The 15714-nt window shown below is 50.3% G+C and overlaps 4 protein-coding genes across 4 annotated transcripts; 2 read left to right on the forward strand and 2 right to left on the reverse strand.

Moving 5' to 3' along the window:
* Nucleotides 1-707: 707 nt before the first annotated feature.
* CTK2 (RNA polymerase II C-terminal domain kinase beta subunit) lies at nt 708-6237 on the reverse strand (the record flags this gene model as incomplete). The annotated part of the gene is made up of 13 exons (XM_033570797.1): nt 708-1111; nt 1170-1626; nt 1683-1764; nt 1870-2102; nt 2858-2866; nt 2928-3131; nt 3193-3396; nt 3454-3471; nt 3525-3598; nt 3766-3800; nt 3943-4597; nt 5151-5239; nt 5297-6237. The coding sequence occupies 13 exons, from the start codon at nt 6235-6237 to the stop codon at nt 708-710; spliced, it is 3405 nt and encodes a 1134-aa protein (XP_033426829.1).
* Nucleotides 6238-6546: 309 nt separating this feature from the next.
* On the reverse strand, nt 6547-9676 carry ATNIH1004_006162 (armadillo repeat protein; the record flags this gene model as incomplete). Its single annotated transcript, XM_033570798.1, has 3 exons — nt 6547-7536; nt 7592-9288; nt 9364-9676. 3 exons carry the CDS (start codon nt 9674-9676, stop codon nt 6547-6549), a joined length of 3000 nt encoding a protein of 999 aa, XP_033426830.1.
* A 1946-nt stretch (nt 9677-11622) lies between these two features.
* phoB (regulatory cyclin phoB) lies at nt 11623-12822 on the forward strand (the record flags this gene model as incomplete). The annotated part of the gene is made up of 1 exon (XM_033570799.1): nt 11623-12822. One exon carries the CDS (start codon nt 11623-11625, stop codon nt 12820-12822), a length of 1200 nt encoding a protein of 399 aa, XP_033426831.1.
* Nucleotides 12823-13411: 589 nt separating this feature from the next.
* TAD3 (putative tRNA-specific adenosine-34 deaminase subunit Tad3) lies at nt 13412-15073 on the forward strand (the record flags this gene model as incomplete). The annotated part of the gene is made up of 3 exons (XM_033570800.1): nt 13412-13508; nt 13619-13670; nt 13726-15073. The coding sequence occupies 3 exons, from the start codon at nt 13412-13414 to the stop codon at nt 15071-15073; spliced, it is 1497 nt and encodes a 498-aa protein (XP_033426832.1).
* Between the last annotated feature and the right edge of the window lie 641 nt (nt 15074-15714).

Genomic DNA, 15714 nt, shown 5'->3' on the forward strand with positions numbered 1-15714 from the left:
CAATCGTATATAAAACAATACAAGAGTGGGTGATATCCTAGGCATGGGTTCTAATCCGATGTAACAACGTGATGAGTACTCCGTACTGATATTGCGAGTAATCAAATGTCTCTACACACCACGGAACATGATACGTGTAAGATAAGATAGGACAATCAAACATCCCCTACCATGTTCAGTCTCCATCCACCGAACGGTATACTTGGGTAGCAAAGCAACCCTACCCCCATCCCATCTCCCCGGGGATAAAACCTTCGTGTCGCATATTGGTGCATCATTCTTTCATCCACTGTTTCCATCCCCCCTATTCACTCGCATCGGCATGAGGTATGAGCAAGGTGACGAAGAACCCAGATTATACTCATCGAGTGATATGGATTGCCACCGCATTGGCACCTTTAATGATGACACTCTTTTATGGAATAGAAGCGCAGGACGGGAACCAAGCGGACTTAGGGTATAGCACATAAAATGTGACGATGTCCGATGACTACGGCTGCGGCTGGGGTTATTGTCAAGATCAAATCACGGGAATTGCGAGATTCAGAGCATGTGCGCTGGGCGAGCAGTCATAAAAATGCCACTGTTCATGTCAGATGTATAACCTGTTTGGTCGAGGTCTGCCAACCAAGTCTGCAGAGATAGAGGAAAATGGAAGCAAGGAAATCGGCTGATTAGGTTGATTCGGTGTTGCAAATTGCGACTCTTCATTCTTCGACTTCATATTCCTCCATTTCGACCTTAAAGTATTCAGCGACGTGGGTCTTCTCCGCATCAGCAGACTCAGGATCGATCGTAAAGCGCACGGCACCATCGCGACCCTTCTCGCCCGGTTTGGGTCTCTCGCCGCTGGCGGAGACGGGGATGAGCGGGTGGAATCGCGATTCACCGTATTGGGTGGCTCTGGGGTGTTTGCCGCCGCTCTTAGAACCATTAGGAGTTTGGAGATCCCGATCGTGCACCCAGTTCGTGTATCTAGAAAGACCTTGTGCTTCCGCCTCTTTGTTGAGAGGAATCCGAACCTTGAGGAATCGGTCAGCGGGGAAATGAGGGCCAACGGTTGTGGAGCCGCGGTTGTGCGTGTAGAGTTCTAGTACATCGAAAAGGGTTTCTAATCCGGTGTGTTGATTAGATAGACTATTAAGGAAGATGTCAAGACGCAACCATACCTATAACCTCTTCCCGGCTCGTTTTCCACTTCTCATAGTCCACGCCTAGCTCGACGGGCTCGGTTCGTTGGTCTAGCAGACGACCTGCCAGTTCCAGAGACGCGAATGCCATTGTAGATGTGGTCTGCTTGATCGGCGCAAAGGTGCGGTAGAGGTCCTGTGAAATGCGATAGGCGGTGCTGGAGACCTCGGATTGCGAAGTCAGGCCGTACTTCCGAGCGAGTTTGATTAACGTCTTCTGTGGATGCCGTGTTCGGAAATCAAAGCCCGATGCCTCGAGCATGAGCCTCTCCAATCCAATGATGCCTCGAGCGTGTGCCTCGAAAACCTGGTTGTCGGGGGACATGTGCTCCGATGGCGGGAGTTTAAGATTGTATGCAGCGCATACGATCTCCTTGGATTTCTTCAACGTGTCCTCGATCTTGCATGCCGTAAAAAGAGCGGCCGCGGCGGCATCCTGCATTATCGGAGGTCGTTAATACAAGATAGATGGGAGACGAAAGCTATAGCTACCATGTAATTGTACTCGTTGTCCGGATGAACAAGCCGGAATCGATGATAATACACGACAGCTGTGTTAAAGGTGCGAATAGGTCTAAAGTTGTCAGTCCTGCTTGTATCAAATAATACTGGTGTATCTTTTTGTTTGCCTGTCTCTTCATTTTCTTGCTAGGGACAGCTCACTGCTGGAAACACATACAGATAGAGTACGCGGCGGACATTGTCAATCCATGTCACGCCCTGCAAACGCAGCGCTTCCTCGCGCAGAGGATTAACCCCCATGGCCGCGATACATTTCTGGATAGTTTGTTCGAAAATGTACGGCTTGGCTACCTGGATGAAAGAAGGATGAATTGAAGGCGGATCCGGTACGGCGGGGTCAGACCCCAAGAGACTGGCATCGTCCTTCTTCTCCGGTGCCATCCTGGTGGCCTACTGTATCAGTTCTGCTCGACTAAACGATGATGATTAGGGAGAGATTCAATTCGACTCGGATTAAATGGACTTGATCGTAAATTGATGGTCATGTGACCGGCGAATAATTCCCCCGGTATTTCTGTACATAGGCATACATGACCGTACAGAGTTCTGACTACGTAGATGGAGCAATATTCATCACAACGGATATAATAGAAACTTTCTAATTTAGTTTGTATATAGTATGGAACTATTCATCCCTGCGTGATATAGGCACCACCAACTGACGTGTGGGTTTAGGATTTATAAAGCAACGTTAAAAGTCCGCTGGTCAGTAGAGACATAAATTGTTAAAACTCCCTATATGACCTACTAGGAGCCCTAGTTTTTAGTAGTAGTCGAATGGTTTGTCTTGACATAATCAACCCAGTCCAACATACACTTCTGATAGCTGATGTAAATCGTAAGCTTCATGGTCGAAGATGAGCTGCTCGTCTTGTCACCCCGTCGGACCCGGATGCTGTGCGGAACACTGAGGTTGAAGACGGCATGTCATGAAGAGACATTTGTTGCTGTTGGCTCGGTTCTGGATTCTTCGAGCGCTGAACGACCCAGGGCAGGAAGTTGAAAATAGCACCGCAGACAAAGACACCTATCCAGAGGGCAAGCTCGGTGCCATATATAACCATCCCCAAGATGTCGATACTTCCTTCGAACACTAGATATGTATCAAAAAACGAAGTGCCTCAGCCCAAGGACAGGTTACATACGAACAGATACTAGTGAGAATAAGTCTCCAGCAGCATCGATGCCTACGAATACAAAGCTGATTCCTCGTACAGTGCGGTGGAGATAGATATCCCAGTAATGCCTCAGCACACCCGCTGCAAGCAGAGAGGCGCTGAGGACAGCCATTAAGATAGTCGGCCATTCAATGGCACGTCTCTTCGAAGCTTGTAAAGCAAAGATTAGCGCCACTTCAATGGCGCCTAAGGTCAAGAGAAGTGAGACAACAGCCGCAATACATGTCATGGCTGTTCGTTTCTGGTTCCGGGTCAAGGCGATCAACATGCAGAAAACGTAGGCTTTGTGTAAGCCAGCTCACCTTGCCATAGTAGAGACACTGTGCCCATGTCACAAGACTTAGAAAAGTGAGAATTTGAGGTTGGATTCTAAGAGCCACATTCAATTCTTCTACAATATTGTATACTCCAAGGGGGACCCCAGCGATGGCCCATAGGAGCATCATTGATGGCTGTAGGCCCTCCGTGTTGTGTCGTTGATAATTGAAAATAATCTGAGGGATCAGCTACGGGAGTCAGTATAACCGAATCAGGAACCAAGGAGAGTCTCAAGCTAGTCTAACCTGGACAGACCAGCAAATCTACACAGAAGGAATTAGCCACATCAACGAGGAATCAGGAGCAATAAACTGACAGCACCTATTGTACCCAGAACATTTGCTGCAATGGGAACATCCATGTTGCCAGAGCAATAAATCAAACCGTGTACTGGGAAAAGGCATTTGAATAATGGGAGATTAGAAACTGTATGAGCACGTGATATAGAGAATCCTAGTATCCTGATTGGATACTTCTTGTATACAACAGTGGTATATTAATTACTGGGGTGCTTTATCCCATAACAATATTAATATATTGTTCATATGACTACTCACAACTGCTATAATCATCTTCCTGCATAGATGGACACCTATAATAGGAGGTTTTTGTATCACCCCTTCTATCACTAAAAAAAGCACACACATGTATATATTAAACGTGAAAGTTATGGAACCCCCCGTCCAGCCCGACTGGCCTTAGCCATTTCACTCATTGCAATATTATCTGCATACCGTTTATATATAGGAAGATAATGCTGCACATCACTTATCGTATCTCGGAAACTCTTGCGCTCCTGCAGAGCCGTGACCCATTTCCTCCACCGCTGCCAGACTAGATCATCTGATCCTCCCTGTCCTTCGACCGGGACTCGGAGTCCTCCTGTTTTGAACTCATCGAAAACCCACAACCGGATCGCCCAGGGTCCAAGTACTAGACCTGGAAGACTGATCTGATCACCTAGGAAGAACGGACCTTGGGGATGCAACTCCCGCGTCCATTCCTTCAAGCACTCCAAGAACCCCTGTCGATGCTTCTCGATCCCTGCTTCGGTGTCCTCGCTCTCTGAGGACTGATATTGTAAGAAACGGTGAAAGGCAGGGATAAATCGCGAGGTCACAAAGTCTATACAGATGCGGACCCGGGCTCTCTCGTAGGGATCTGTCGGGAGTAGACGGGGACCATGGTCTGGGTAGGCTTCCTCGAGGTATTCGAGAATGACGTTGGATTCGTAGAGGGGCTTGCTTCCGCCCGGGGTGCGAATGGAGAGTGTAGGGATGAGTCCGCGCGGGTTCAAAGAGAGAAGTGACTGCAGTTTGTGGTAGGGGTTGACTTCAATGTACTGGTAGGGGATCTGTTTTTCTTCTAGTGCTAGCCAGACGCGTTGCACTGGAGGAGTCAGCGAATTGTTTCCAGTCCGGTGGAACGGTTATGGCTTAAATGTACCGAATCTATGTACCGATTCAAACCGATACTGTGAGAAAGGACCGGTGACAAAGGAGCGGAAAGTAGGAGATAGGGGAAACATACGGACAAAACTATCCTGCGTACAGCTTCAACGGCTGCTCTGCCTGATGTTTGTCGACCAGGGCTTTGGCCGGTCCCGTTGCTTCGGGGTATATGGCAGCATCAGAAGGCAATGGCATAATGATCAAGGCACGAGATTCCTAGGGGAGAGAGAGAAGTAATGTATCGAAGAGGAATGTGATAAATGAATACATGCTTACTTACTTCGCACATCTACTCGCGCCATTATTAATGGCAGGCTGATGCAAAGAACCCCGCCTCGCATTGTCTGAACATCATTTCCGGGTAAATGGGTATTACCTGAGAACTCATACAAAAAACCGTTAATAATAATGATAAAAAGAAGAAAAAATTTATATGGACTCTACGGTACATGAAGGTCATCAAAGGCTCCTATTAAATCCGAACTAATTACCGTACTTCTTGATCAGCTTCTGCATGATCGATACTGCTCCCGACCGATATCCAACACCAAAGATGGCATAGTGGTTTAGATGGTGATACCTAAAGACATTAGTCCACTGCAAAAAATAGAATAGGGAAGCATATCCATAGACTCACAGCTCGTACAGCCGCAGTCGGTCATCGTACTCCTCCACTGGTTCGGTCTTGGGCACAAGGCGATGATAAGCATTGAAGAACGACGACCCAAACCCTCCAAACATCTTCATAATCCCCAGATCATACTCACTATGGGCGTAGCATGCCGATGGATCGTAGACCACACCCCCGACCTCTTCATCTTCTTTTCGTCCACTCGCCACAATGCGTCCCCGATCGGCGTTGCCACTCCACAGATCCCCGTGGACTACCACAGGTGTAATCTCTTTTCCGTGTCCGTTCCTATCATATCCCAGATGTCCATCGCGCAGGAGGGCGGGGACGACTGTGTGGGCGGTCCGTTCGACGAGATCACGCAAGCCGACATCATGTCCATTGCGCTTCTCCGAGGTCTCCAGGATCATCAGTAACCTCTCATTGGCGTAGAATTTCGCCCATGAATCGTGGTATCGGTTGGGCTGCTTCGTGTCGCCGCAGAAAGTGGGCACGGGGAATCCAAACTGGCGTTTCCCTGTCTGGGGATCTGCTGGCGCCGGAGTCGAATGGAGTTGACCTAGTCGCTGGGCCAGTGACGACTGATCGATTCGGCCGCCAACGCCCAGGTCCAGGAATTCGGTCGCCAGGAAGAAGCTCCTCCCATTGCCCTCTTCAAGGCACCCCCACGCCAGAGCGCGAGGGCAGAAGCCTGGCACGGAGTCTGCGATGGCGTTGAGGGATTCATATTCCCCGTGGAACATCTCTTCGGCCGCCTTCCCATCCCTCGAGGTTTTGACGAAATACCGTCGTTCTTCCTCACCACCCTGTCCATCGGAGGAAGGAACCGTGGCCCGAATGGCGCCTGTGTTGGTGAAACCGGAACCCAGTCCCGCCGTCGAGAGTGTGGCTTTGGACGGGTCTGGGAGGGAGAGCGCCCGTAAGAGAGAATCAGGTACAGGAGCCATTGATTGCAGATCGTTCACAAACGCGTCGGATCGAGGGAAATAGATAGACCTAAGTAAGAGGCATGAACGAAGGACTCTCGAACTGCGGAAACGGTTTTAATGGGATGGCGGTTACGTCACCCGTGTTTATCGATAACATCACGGCCTACAGAAGTCATGTGATCATCAACAATCAACAGATTCGCGTCTCTTTATACAGCCAGCCCAGCGCCTTCCATGATTCAATCACTCCCTAGTATGTTCCATCCTGTCACCAGTGCTTCTCCAGGTACATAACAAAAAAATTGGAAGGGGGGAAAGAGGATCGTGCTACGGATGCGTCAAAGAATTTACCAAATGCTGGGCTGTTTTGGTGCGTTCTCGCACGTCGAGATCCGGATCGTCCTCCAAGCTGGCCAACCGATCCGTCACTCCAATCGAACGTAGTTTGAAGGCTCGTTCTCGACAGCCTTCTCGGTCGCCTGCGTCATCTTCGTACGTCAGGTTGATCACCACCCAGACACAGTTCGTCCGCACATCGCGGTTGGCATGGTTGAAATAGCACATGAGATGCCGTAAAAGGTCTCGGTGCGAAACCAGGAGTTGGCGATGCCATGGGAGACCCGCAGCAAGGTGGATGATTACGTATGTCACGGCGACCAGGATTTCGGTCGGGACCTGAAGCGCTCGGTGGGCGGACGAGTCTCGTCGGTGCGGAAGCTGAATCGTGCGCGGTCGGAGCTTATCCGACAGGGCATCTAACATCAGATCCTGTCCAATTTCCGTAAACAGGTGGTCAATCATCTCCGAGGATCCAGGCCCGCAGACGAGATTGCGGATCATGTCAAAGGTCTGTTCTTGCACCGCGATGTCGTCCTGCCGAGCCTGCGTGGTTTGATCTAGGTCTCCATGCAATGCAAGTTTGCGCCGCCGGGTGACATCGGGGAGGAACATTTCGAGGCTCATCTTCGAGGGAGGTAATGTGTCGGACATTTTCATATCCTCATCACGGGCCTGCGAGTCTTCGACCGGATTTAACAAATCCACCTGTTCGCCCGCCGAGTTGGCTCTACTCATGCCTGCCGAGTTGCCATCCAAATCTTCGTCCATTCCCCGTTTGGCCAAAACACTTGTTAGGTCTTGCATGATCACTTGCTTGATCCAGCTGGGCCCCAGGCCATTGATTATCTTGACCTTAACATCATTCGTGGAGTTATAGGCGACATGTTTCAACGCCCACAGTGATTCAATGCGTAGTTTTGTGTTGTTCGAGTGGGCATGCTCGCATAGGATGGGGAGGATTTCGGCGGAGATGATGGCCTGTCCCGGTTAGAGTGTATCTAAAGGGATCAATGGGGAAGTGAAGGAATCCTACCTCTTTCATTGGGCTAAAGTCTAGTGCAAGGTTACAGATCACTGACGTGGCGGCTATCTGGACTTCAATGTCGGGGTGGCGAATCAAGACAAAAAGGGGGGTCGCTACACCGGCATCTATCAGGCTGGTTCTCAAAACGCTGACGGACCGAGTGAGCATCCGCGCCGCACCACAGGCAGCCAGCAAAGTCGGCGTAGGATTGCCATCCGCAGCAGTATTTCTAGCGTTCGAAGTCTCTGACGGTGGATCTGTCGAGCATGGTTTGAGCGAATCGATAATATACGGCACTACCCCATTCTCGCAGACCGCTTTGCGGTATTCGTCCTTAAACGGAACCAATGCTGCCAGCGCCTTTAGGATGTTCTCCCGGTATCGCATGACATGACAATGGATGGGCGAAAATCCAGGATTGCCGAGCCTGTATTCTGCCGACTGCAAGCCTGGACCCTCAGCTTCCTCCCCTTCAGCATGCCACATAGCCTTCGCCTTCTCGTGGATTGGATTATAGGTCTCTTTCAGCAGCTGAGACAGTCGCTTGATGGCTCCCCCGTCGGCCGCATGTCTCTGCAGTTCTTGGTCATCCATGACTAAGGTGGCTAGTACCGCAGGGGCTTCTTCTCGCAGACGATCGGACGAAGAGATCAGGCCGCCATACTGGACGTCATCATCACACGCCAACTCTTTATCTTTGTCCATCATCCGGATAAGGATGGGGATTAGCAAGTAACACAGCATCGAGACCCGATGTTTCTTAGTAAGGCCTCGACGGAACAAAACGGTGATAAGACGAGCTGCCATTAGCCGTGTCATGCCACTTTCAGCACGGATCACATAGAGAAGCCAGGGGATGAGGGCGTTTTCATCATCCTCAGAGCCTGGGGCCTCGAAAGCTGAGAGCGGGGTGGGAAATGACTGGCTGTGGCGGCGACGAGGGCCCTGGTGTCCTAAGGGCGGAAAATTGACTGTGCTCGTTGACGCTTTGTTTTGTGATAATGGGACAGATGGCAGGAGGTATTCCAGGGGGCTTGCCCCAGCATGACGAGGTACTGCAGACCCTGACAGATACGTCGAGCCCCATGGGCCTTTCTTTATATCTGACGGGGCAAACTCGGGTACTTGCTTCGGGAATACCGTGATAATCCCCGGAGACGATAGGAAGTGCTCCGCCCGCCACTTAGAATGCTCAATGATTACGGTGACAGCGCGAAGGATTGGAGCTAGTTTGGCTCCTGGGGGTGGAGCCAGAGGAAGTGACCCAAGAGCTCCTGGCTCCTGCACATGCGCCTCTGCACCCGGCAAAACGAAGCCTTGTGCAACGATGAAAGAGGCCACTTTCACAGCCAAGGCATCCAGCACCCCACACTCGGCCAACAGTGCCTTGTGAGCTTCTTCCGTGCATAATTTCCCAACAAGAGCTGCAGCCAGCTCGATAGCCATCTGCTTCTCATGTGAATCGTAATTCTGCGCAATGATGCGCGAGAGACAGCCAACATATTCGCTCGAGAAGAGTAAATCGGCCAACTTGGTATCCTTGGGGCCTGGCAGCTGACTCTGCAGCGGTAGTCGATCGGCGATGTTGTTCAAAGTTCGAAGGACGGGAACCATGAAAGAGGGAGAGCAGTCATGCGAACAGAGGATAGATAGAAGAACCGTGGGTATGTCACTGGCAAGAATTGGCGAAATAAACGATGCACCACCTGACTCGAAAGGTTAGCACCGTGTAAAATCAAGACCGCCATATCTCTCTGTAGGCCCCCAAGTATATCAAATACCTTGTACTAGACTACCCAGAATGATTATTGCCTGTAAACAAACCTCATCTGCCTCTGACCTCGAGGTGGATACCCCACGACCCGAAAAATCTCCATTGAGTTCAGAGATCGCCGTGCTCTTTGTGCTGGGGTGGTGTGCGAGGAGTAGTTTGGCGATAGTGGGAACGATACCCCATCGGATCCAGGTTTCTTTGCGCTGGTCATGTCCAATTGTTTCATTCTTTAGGCTCCGCAGGGCGGCCGCTTGGGTCAAAGGGGTATCCGCCGTCTGAAGTTGCAGAAGAATTGGAGGCGTTGATGCGCGCGTCATCATCCGAAATCGCCGCCTCCCACGGGAGGATTCTGTGACCAACCAGATCAGCCTACAAAGAAATAAAAAAGCGAGGGAACGGATGAATGGCTAAAGGTAATAATCGAGCACTGATGTGAAAAGGAAAGGAGGATAAAATGAACCAGTTGCACTCGAGGGGAACCTTGATCGGATGCTAGAAGTTTTCAGGAGAGGGGTCTGGTTTCGTACAGCTAGCTAGCTTTGTCGACGGCCGATTAGTCTAGTATCTTCTATTATTTGTCTAGGAATCAATCGATGGTGTTTGTTCGCAGTCGATGGAGTTACTCATGGATGGAAAGGGATCCCTGCCCGCAGCAAGGAAGAGGATGATATGACTATGCACAAAAGACTAGACCCCAGAGCAACAGCTGGAGATAGTTCGATGGACTCTATGACGGACTTTCGCCTGAGCGAGTCCGGGGCAGCAGCGCTTTACCGTTTCCGGCTCTGAATCATGTGATATCACATGACTGCCAACTAGTTAATGATGCTGCTGACTCATCCAAAACAACCAGCGAATTGATCTAAAATGCGGGGCAGCTGATTGGTGGATCGTGTCTGAAGAATGGGGGAATAGACTATAGTCTATACGGAATGCTATGGAGTAAGAGATTCGTATGTCAAATGCTATCTGAGAATGTACTCTGTATGTGGCTTGCTCGTCTCTAAAGTGATCGCTTTTGCCAGGGCGTCCCATATACTCCGTAGTTTTTGCATTATTTGAAAGGCATAACTGGGTTGACAGCCAGCCACCTGCCAGTTCTCTTTTTATCTACTCCATACCATCTCTCAGCTTGACCAACGACTTTAGCCGGTTGCTAACTTTGCAATATAATATCGTACAATCTGAAAAGGCCATCCTGGCGTCCCAATGATGGTTGGATGAGAATGACGAAGAGCCAAGAAGCTAGACCTAACGATATGGGGAACATTGGGAAGAAGACTACTAATTAGTAGTACTACGTCAGCAATAGGAATGACTGCGAGAGATATGAAAACGAATCAGGAGATAATCTATAATAATCAGGTGATAGGAGCTATAGAAGTTTCCATTTCACACCTTGAGTTCTGTAGACGAATTCTGGGGAATACATACTGAGTAGGTAGGAGATCCAGTGCATCCTCACCAAACTGACTGCTCGCAAAGTTCCGACGCCCATTTCAGGGGTTCCTTGGGAGGAAACTCAGGCCTAATGCAAGGCGATGCCTGATAAGCAGCCAGATCGTCGAATCTCCTCAATTCTTCAGGGTACCCAGTTCAGAGGCGTTCGAGGGGATCTGCTACCCCAGTTTTAGATACATTCCTCCTTTAAAGTTGAATATAGTGTAATATCTTCATATGTATTCATCTTCATATTTCCAACATCCATAGTTAGTATTTAAGGTACTATTTACTCGTAAGCCTACTGTTAGTCATAACTGCAACCAGCTGATTATGTCGGTTCTGCGTGCCGAGAGGGGCGGTATTACCTCCGTAATAGGGCTAGGCAATTTTCGAAGGATCGCACTTTTCAGTGCCCTGATTGGTCCATTAACCACGCTCAGTCGTAGAGATTCCTGATTCTTTGATTTTTTGGGGATTAGTGCGTCTCAGCCTTACCTGTATGGTCACCCGTGTCTTCCTTAGCGTTCCCCGAGCGGTTCTTTGGCCTTTTCTTTTACGAGACAAAAAAGTCTCCAGTTAAATAATATTTGGAGAAGAACGTCTTCCCTTTTGTCATCATCGTTTGTCTGCTTTTGTGAACAATTTTCCTTTCATCCTACCCTCCTTCTTCAGCCTTTTTCCTTTCAAAAGAGCTGAACGCACAGATCATGATGCGTCAGGGCAGGCCATCATCGCCCGCAGTAGCACAAGGTTTCGCAGCGTCTGCCACCTCCGTTGCACGTCGTTCAGTCGTGCGCCCACGTGGTGAACTCGTTGGGCGGAGATGCTAGTTTCCTCGCCCTCGCCCTCCGCCCTTCGCCCTTCCTCCTCTCCTTCGCGTTCCCATCCTTCCTCCCTTTCTTCTCCCTCTTTCCCTCGTCACCTCGTCGTTTCTTCGTCCTCTACCGCCGCAGCCGCTGCAGCAGCTCCGACGACGGCCACCAACCCGGGGTCTCACTACCATCTTCAGCATTATGAACCTGCCGCCCATCCATCATCCAGTGGTCATATCTCTCGGCGCTCATCCCGCGTCGCCATTGAAGAGCTTCGTTCGGCTCTAAACCGGCACACCGTTGCCTCCTCGTCCTCCGGGCCCTCAGGGGATCTCCCGGGCGGCCGTTCCGCTGGGCTGACCACCCTTGGGGGCGACAATAGTTCCTCCTCGCCGTTGACAACTACTGCAGGTGACCCTGTTCCCTGTTCTCAACCTCCCTTCCCCCCCGGTCGCTCGGCCAGTAACGGCCTAGACCCCCGTCCTGCCGTTCAAGCATTCGCCCCTCCGCCATCGTCCAATCCCCCAATGACCACGTCCGTTCGCAACGGCGCAGGAACCAGCGCGGGGGCCACCAAGCGTAATAGCCCAAATGACCCCCATGCTAACGGTGCGCATGCGACCGGGCTGATCAGCTCCGATCTGGAGGGCTCGCAGTCGAAGCGGCTGCGGTCCACCAAGCCCGCGGTAAAGGCCCTACCAGCTCAGTACGACCAGGCGGATCCGCGGGACATTGTGGTTTTAATTTCCAGCATGCTCATGGAGCTGATCCGCTTCAATGATAAGATCCCGCTTCACCAGGGACGACTGACGCGCTTCCACTCCCGTTCTCCCCCCCGGATCTCCGTTCACGACTATCTGCAGCGACTCACCACCCATGCGACGCTCTCCCCTCCTATTCTTCTAAGCATGGTGTACTACATTGACCGACTCTGTGCTCTTTACCCGTCCTTCACCGTCTCCAGTCTGACCATTCATCGGTTCCTCATTGCCAGCGCAACCGTTGCGAGTAAAGGATTGAGTGATAGCTTCTGGACCAACAAAACGTACGCCCGAGTCGGCGGAATAAGCATAACGGAATTGGCGCTTCTTGAATTGGAATTCCTGTTCCGTGTAGAGTGGCGCATTGTCCCTCAACCGGAAGTCCTAGTGGACTATTACCAGAGCTTGGTGGAGAGATGTGAAGGATATGAAATCCAGCGCGATGGTTGAATCCTAGCGAGCAAGCAAGCCAGAGGATCAATACATCCCAGTTACTTGATCTGCACGCCTGATTAGACAAGGATCGCTTAAGTTGACGAAATCTCGGAGTGGTGGACCGGATGTCTGTTCATGGGAGAACAGGCTGGCACCGTCTGTACCGTACATAGCATAACACACATAAAGGACATGGAGTTGGCATTATGTATACATAAAACGCAAGAGGTATTGTTTAGTATTTCGTTAGGTTTACGTTACAGGTTCCATTTGACTTGTCCCTCGGCTTCTGAATCTTTCTATAGCTCCAATTTATTAGTTGGCTGGGAATATAATGATTTTACTTCACGATGAACATGTGACGTATATGACAGGTAGGGTCCGCTAGGGCTTAGGTCATAGGGTACAGGGTTTGCTTCCCGTGATCGACTTCCAACGTTTGAGACCTCAAAGCGCTGTCTCTTTTTCTGAAGTTAACTTGAATTATAATATTCCCTCCATTCCCTCATACCGATTGCTCAATATCTCAGAACCCTAGTTATTCCTGCGAAACTGCCTCTGTCCTCCTCCTTGTACCCCGCCTACTGCACACATTTGCCTGTCAATGGACGCGCAGCAGATCGTTCAAGATGTGCAGCCTCTCGTGGGCCAGATAGTTCCTATCAGAACAGTGCAAGAATCGCGGCCGCGAGAAGATTTTGGTGCGTGCGGCTAGTGACCCCTATCGTTGGCTAGCGAGGAGAGGAAAGAAAGAGACCAGGATAGGCTCAAAAACAAAAAAAAAAAAGACCTGATCTAACATCACCTCTAGACAATGCATATGTAGCAGAAGTCAATGTGAAATCTGCCTCTAAAGTCATAAAGTGAGACAATCCCAATGGGCTCCCACATGGATGGGTCATACTAACGAAATCACAGAGCCTTGGACTCCAACTTCCCTCGCGACTCTTCCCAGTCGACGCACCATCTACGTCGATTCTCAAAACATACACAATTACCGGAAACTCTACGATCCATTCTCATTCAAGGAGAACCATCCTCACAGACGATCTTTGTCTTGATTTCCCCTCCACTACCAGACATTGACTCTCTTCAGAAGCTGCTTAGTCCATTCGTTCCTACTCCTACCGAACCCGAAAATATCAACCTTCACACTATCCGGGTTCCAATCCAACCACCTTTGAATGTGTCACAGGCGGAGAAATGGTCGGCTAAGTACTGGCCGGTCGTGTACAATCCTGCAGCTCCTAGAGCCAACATCGCACCACCCCCACAGATTCTCACTCGCACCCGTGACTCCATTCAGCCCAAGGCCGGTCATTACCTGGCGCTGGCGTACAAAGTCGCAGATGAGGCGGAGCAATCGGGCCTGGGACGCAGGGTTGGCGCTGTAGTCGTTGACCCTGAATTAGAGGCTCGGATCAACAAGACCACTGATAACGATGATGGGGGGATCCATTGGGCCGATGCGGTAGTGGCAGTCGCTGGTGATGCGCGATATTCCCGCCGTGAAGTCGGCACCTCGTCCAAAGGGGAACTTCAACTGGGATCCGGCCCCAACCCTGCCCGAGGGACGTACAACCCCGATCTGGAGGGCGGGCCGGAGTTACACGCATTGATGCGCGCGGTTGATCTGATTGCTAGTGTGCGACGGGGATCCACGCAAGGAGAGAAACCGCGTTTATCACCCCTGGAGACACACTTTTTATCGCAATCGGAGACCCCACATTCTGGATGCCTGCTCGACTCAAGGGGTTTATCCCCAGTCCCGGAGAAGTACCAAAAGACTGACACGGATGCGATTCCAAAATCATCTTCATCGTTATCGGGTAGTGGTAAGGGCACTCCTCGGATCCGCTCGCGTGAACAGGGAGGCTACCTCTGTACCGATCTGGACGTGTATATGACCCACGAACCGTGTCTGTGCTGTTCCATGGGGCTGCTTCTTTCTCGTTTTCGATCAGTGTCTTTCCCTCGACAGGGACGTATGATAACAGGGGGTCTGGCGTCGGAGCCTGTTATAAGCCCAGTGATGGAAGCGGATGCCACCAACGAGCCTTCAGCTAGTAATGATGATAATAATAATAGTAGCCCCGCGGAAGACCCGGAAGACGCCCAACAAGCAGAAGAATCGTCCACACAGCCTCACCGCGAATATTACGGACTCCACTGGCGCAAGGAATTGAACTGGCGTGCCTTAGGTTTCGAATTCATCGAAGAAGGAGGTTCACAGCGAGCAGCGGAGGAGGTCAACTTTCATGCATAGACTCTCGAAATATGCATACTATACGTCTAGGGACCTACATACACAAAGGACATTCAATCAGCCCTTCCTATTGATCATTGACATTCGCTCAATGTCCCGCGGCGCTGTCATACCTCCATGGCTACCTAACGATATGGCAAACCCGGTTTCAGAGAAGTGTGACTGCACTTCCAGGAGAGCAGGAATGCGCTTGAATGTATACACTTTTCAATGCTCCAAATTGTCCTACTTATGTAAGGCCTATAATATACACACTATTTATCTCCCACCAGAGTGATGAAGCGCAGTTCAGTCTTTGTGGACTTATATTGCACAGTTACTCTAACAGAAGAGGGCGATGAGACTAGGCATGGAGCGTGCAATGTGAACTCAAGGGAAAGTATATAAAATATCCGTGCTGGATATCTTGCGGCAGATCCTGTCACTGTAAATCCAGAAAAGTTAATTAATTTAATTTAATGGAACAATATAAAGGACAAGAGTTTTCCTGAGTGGGTGACCAAAAAGTAGGCCATTTTCAAACATATATGCTGGACGAATAAGGTCAGATCGTACTTTGTAGTGAATAGGAGATCTTGCGACGGGTTGCGAAAGATCTATACGTCTTTACGTTCAAGCACGGAGTAGTTGAAGGCCTGCCA

The sequence above is a fragment of the Aspergillus tanneri genome (genome assembly GCF_003426965.1).
Source record: "Aspergillus tanneri strain NIH1004 chromosome Unknown AapTan_4_pilon_pilon_pilon, whole genome shotgun sequence".
NCBI lineage: Eukaryota > Fungi > Ascomycota > Eurotiomycetes > Eurotiales > Aspergillaceae > Aspergillus > Aspergillus tanneri.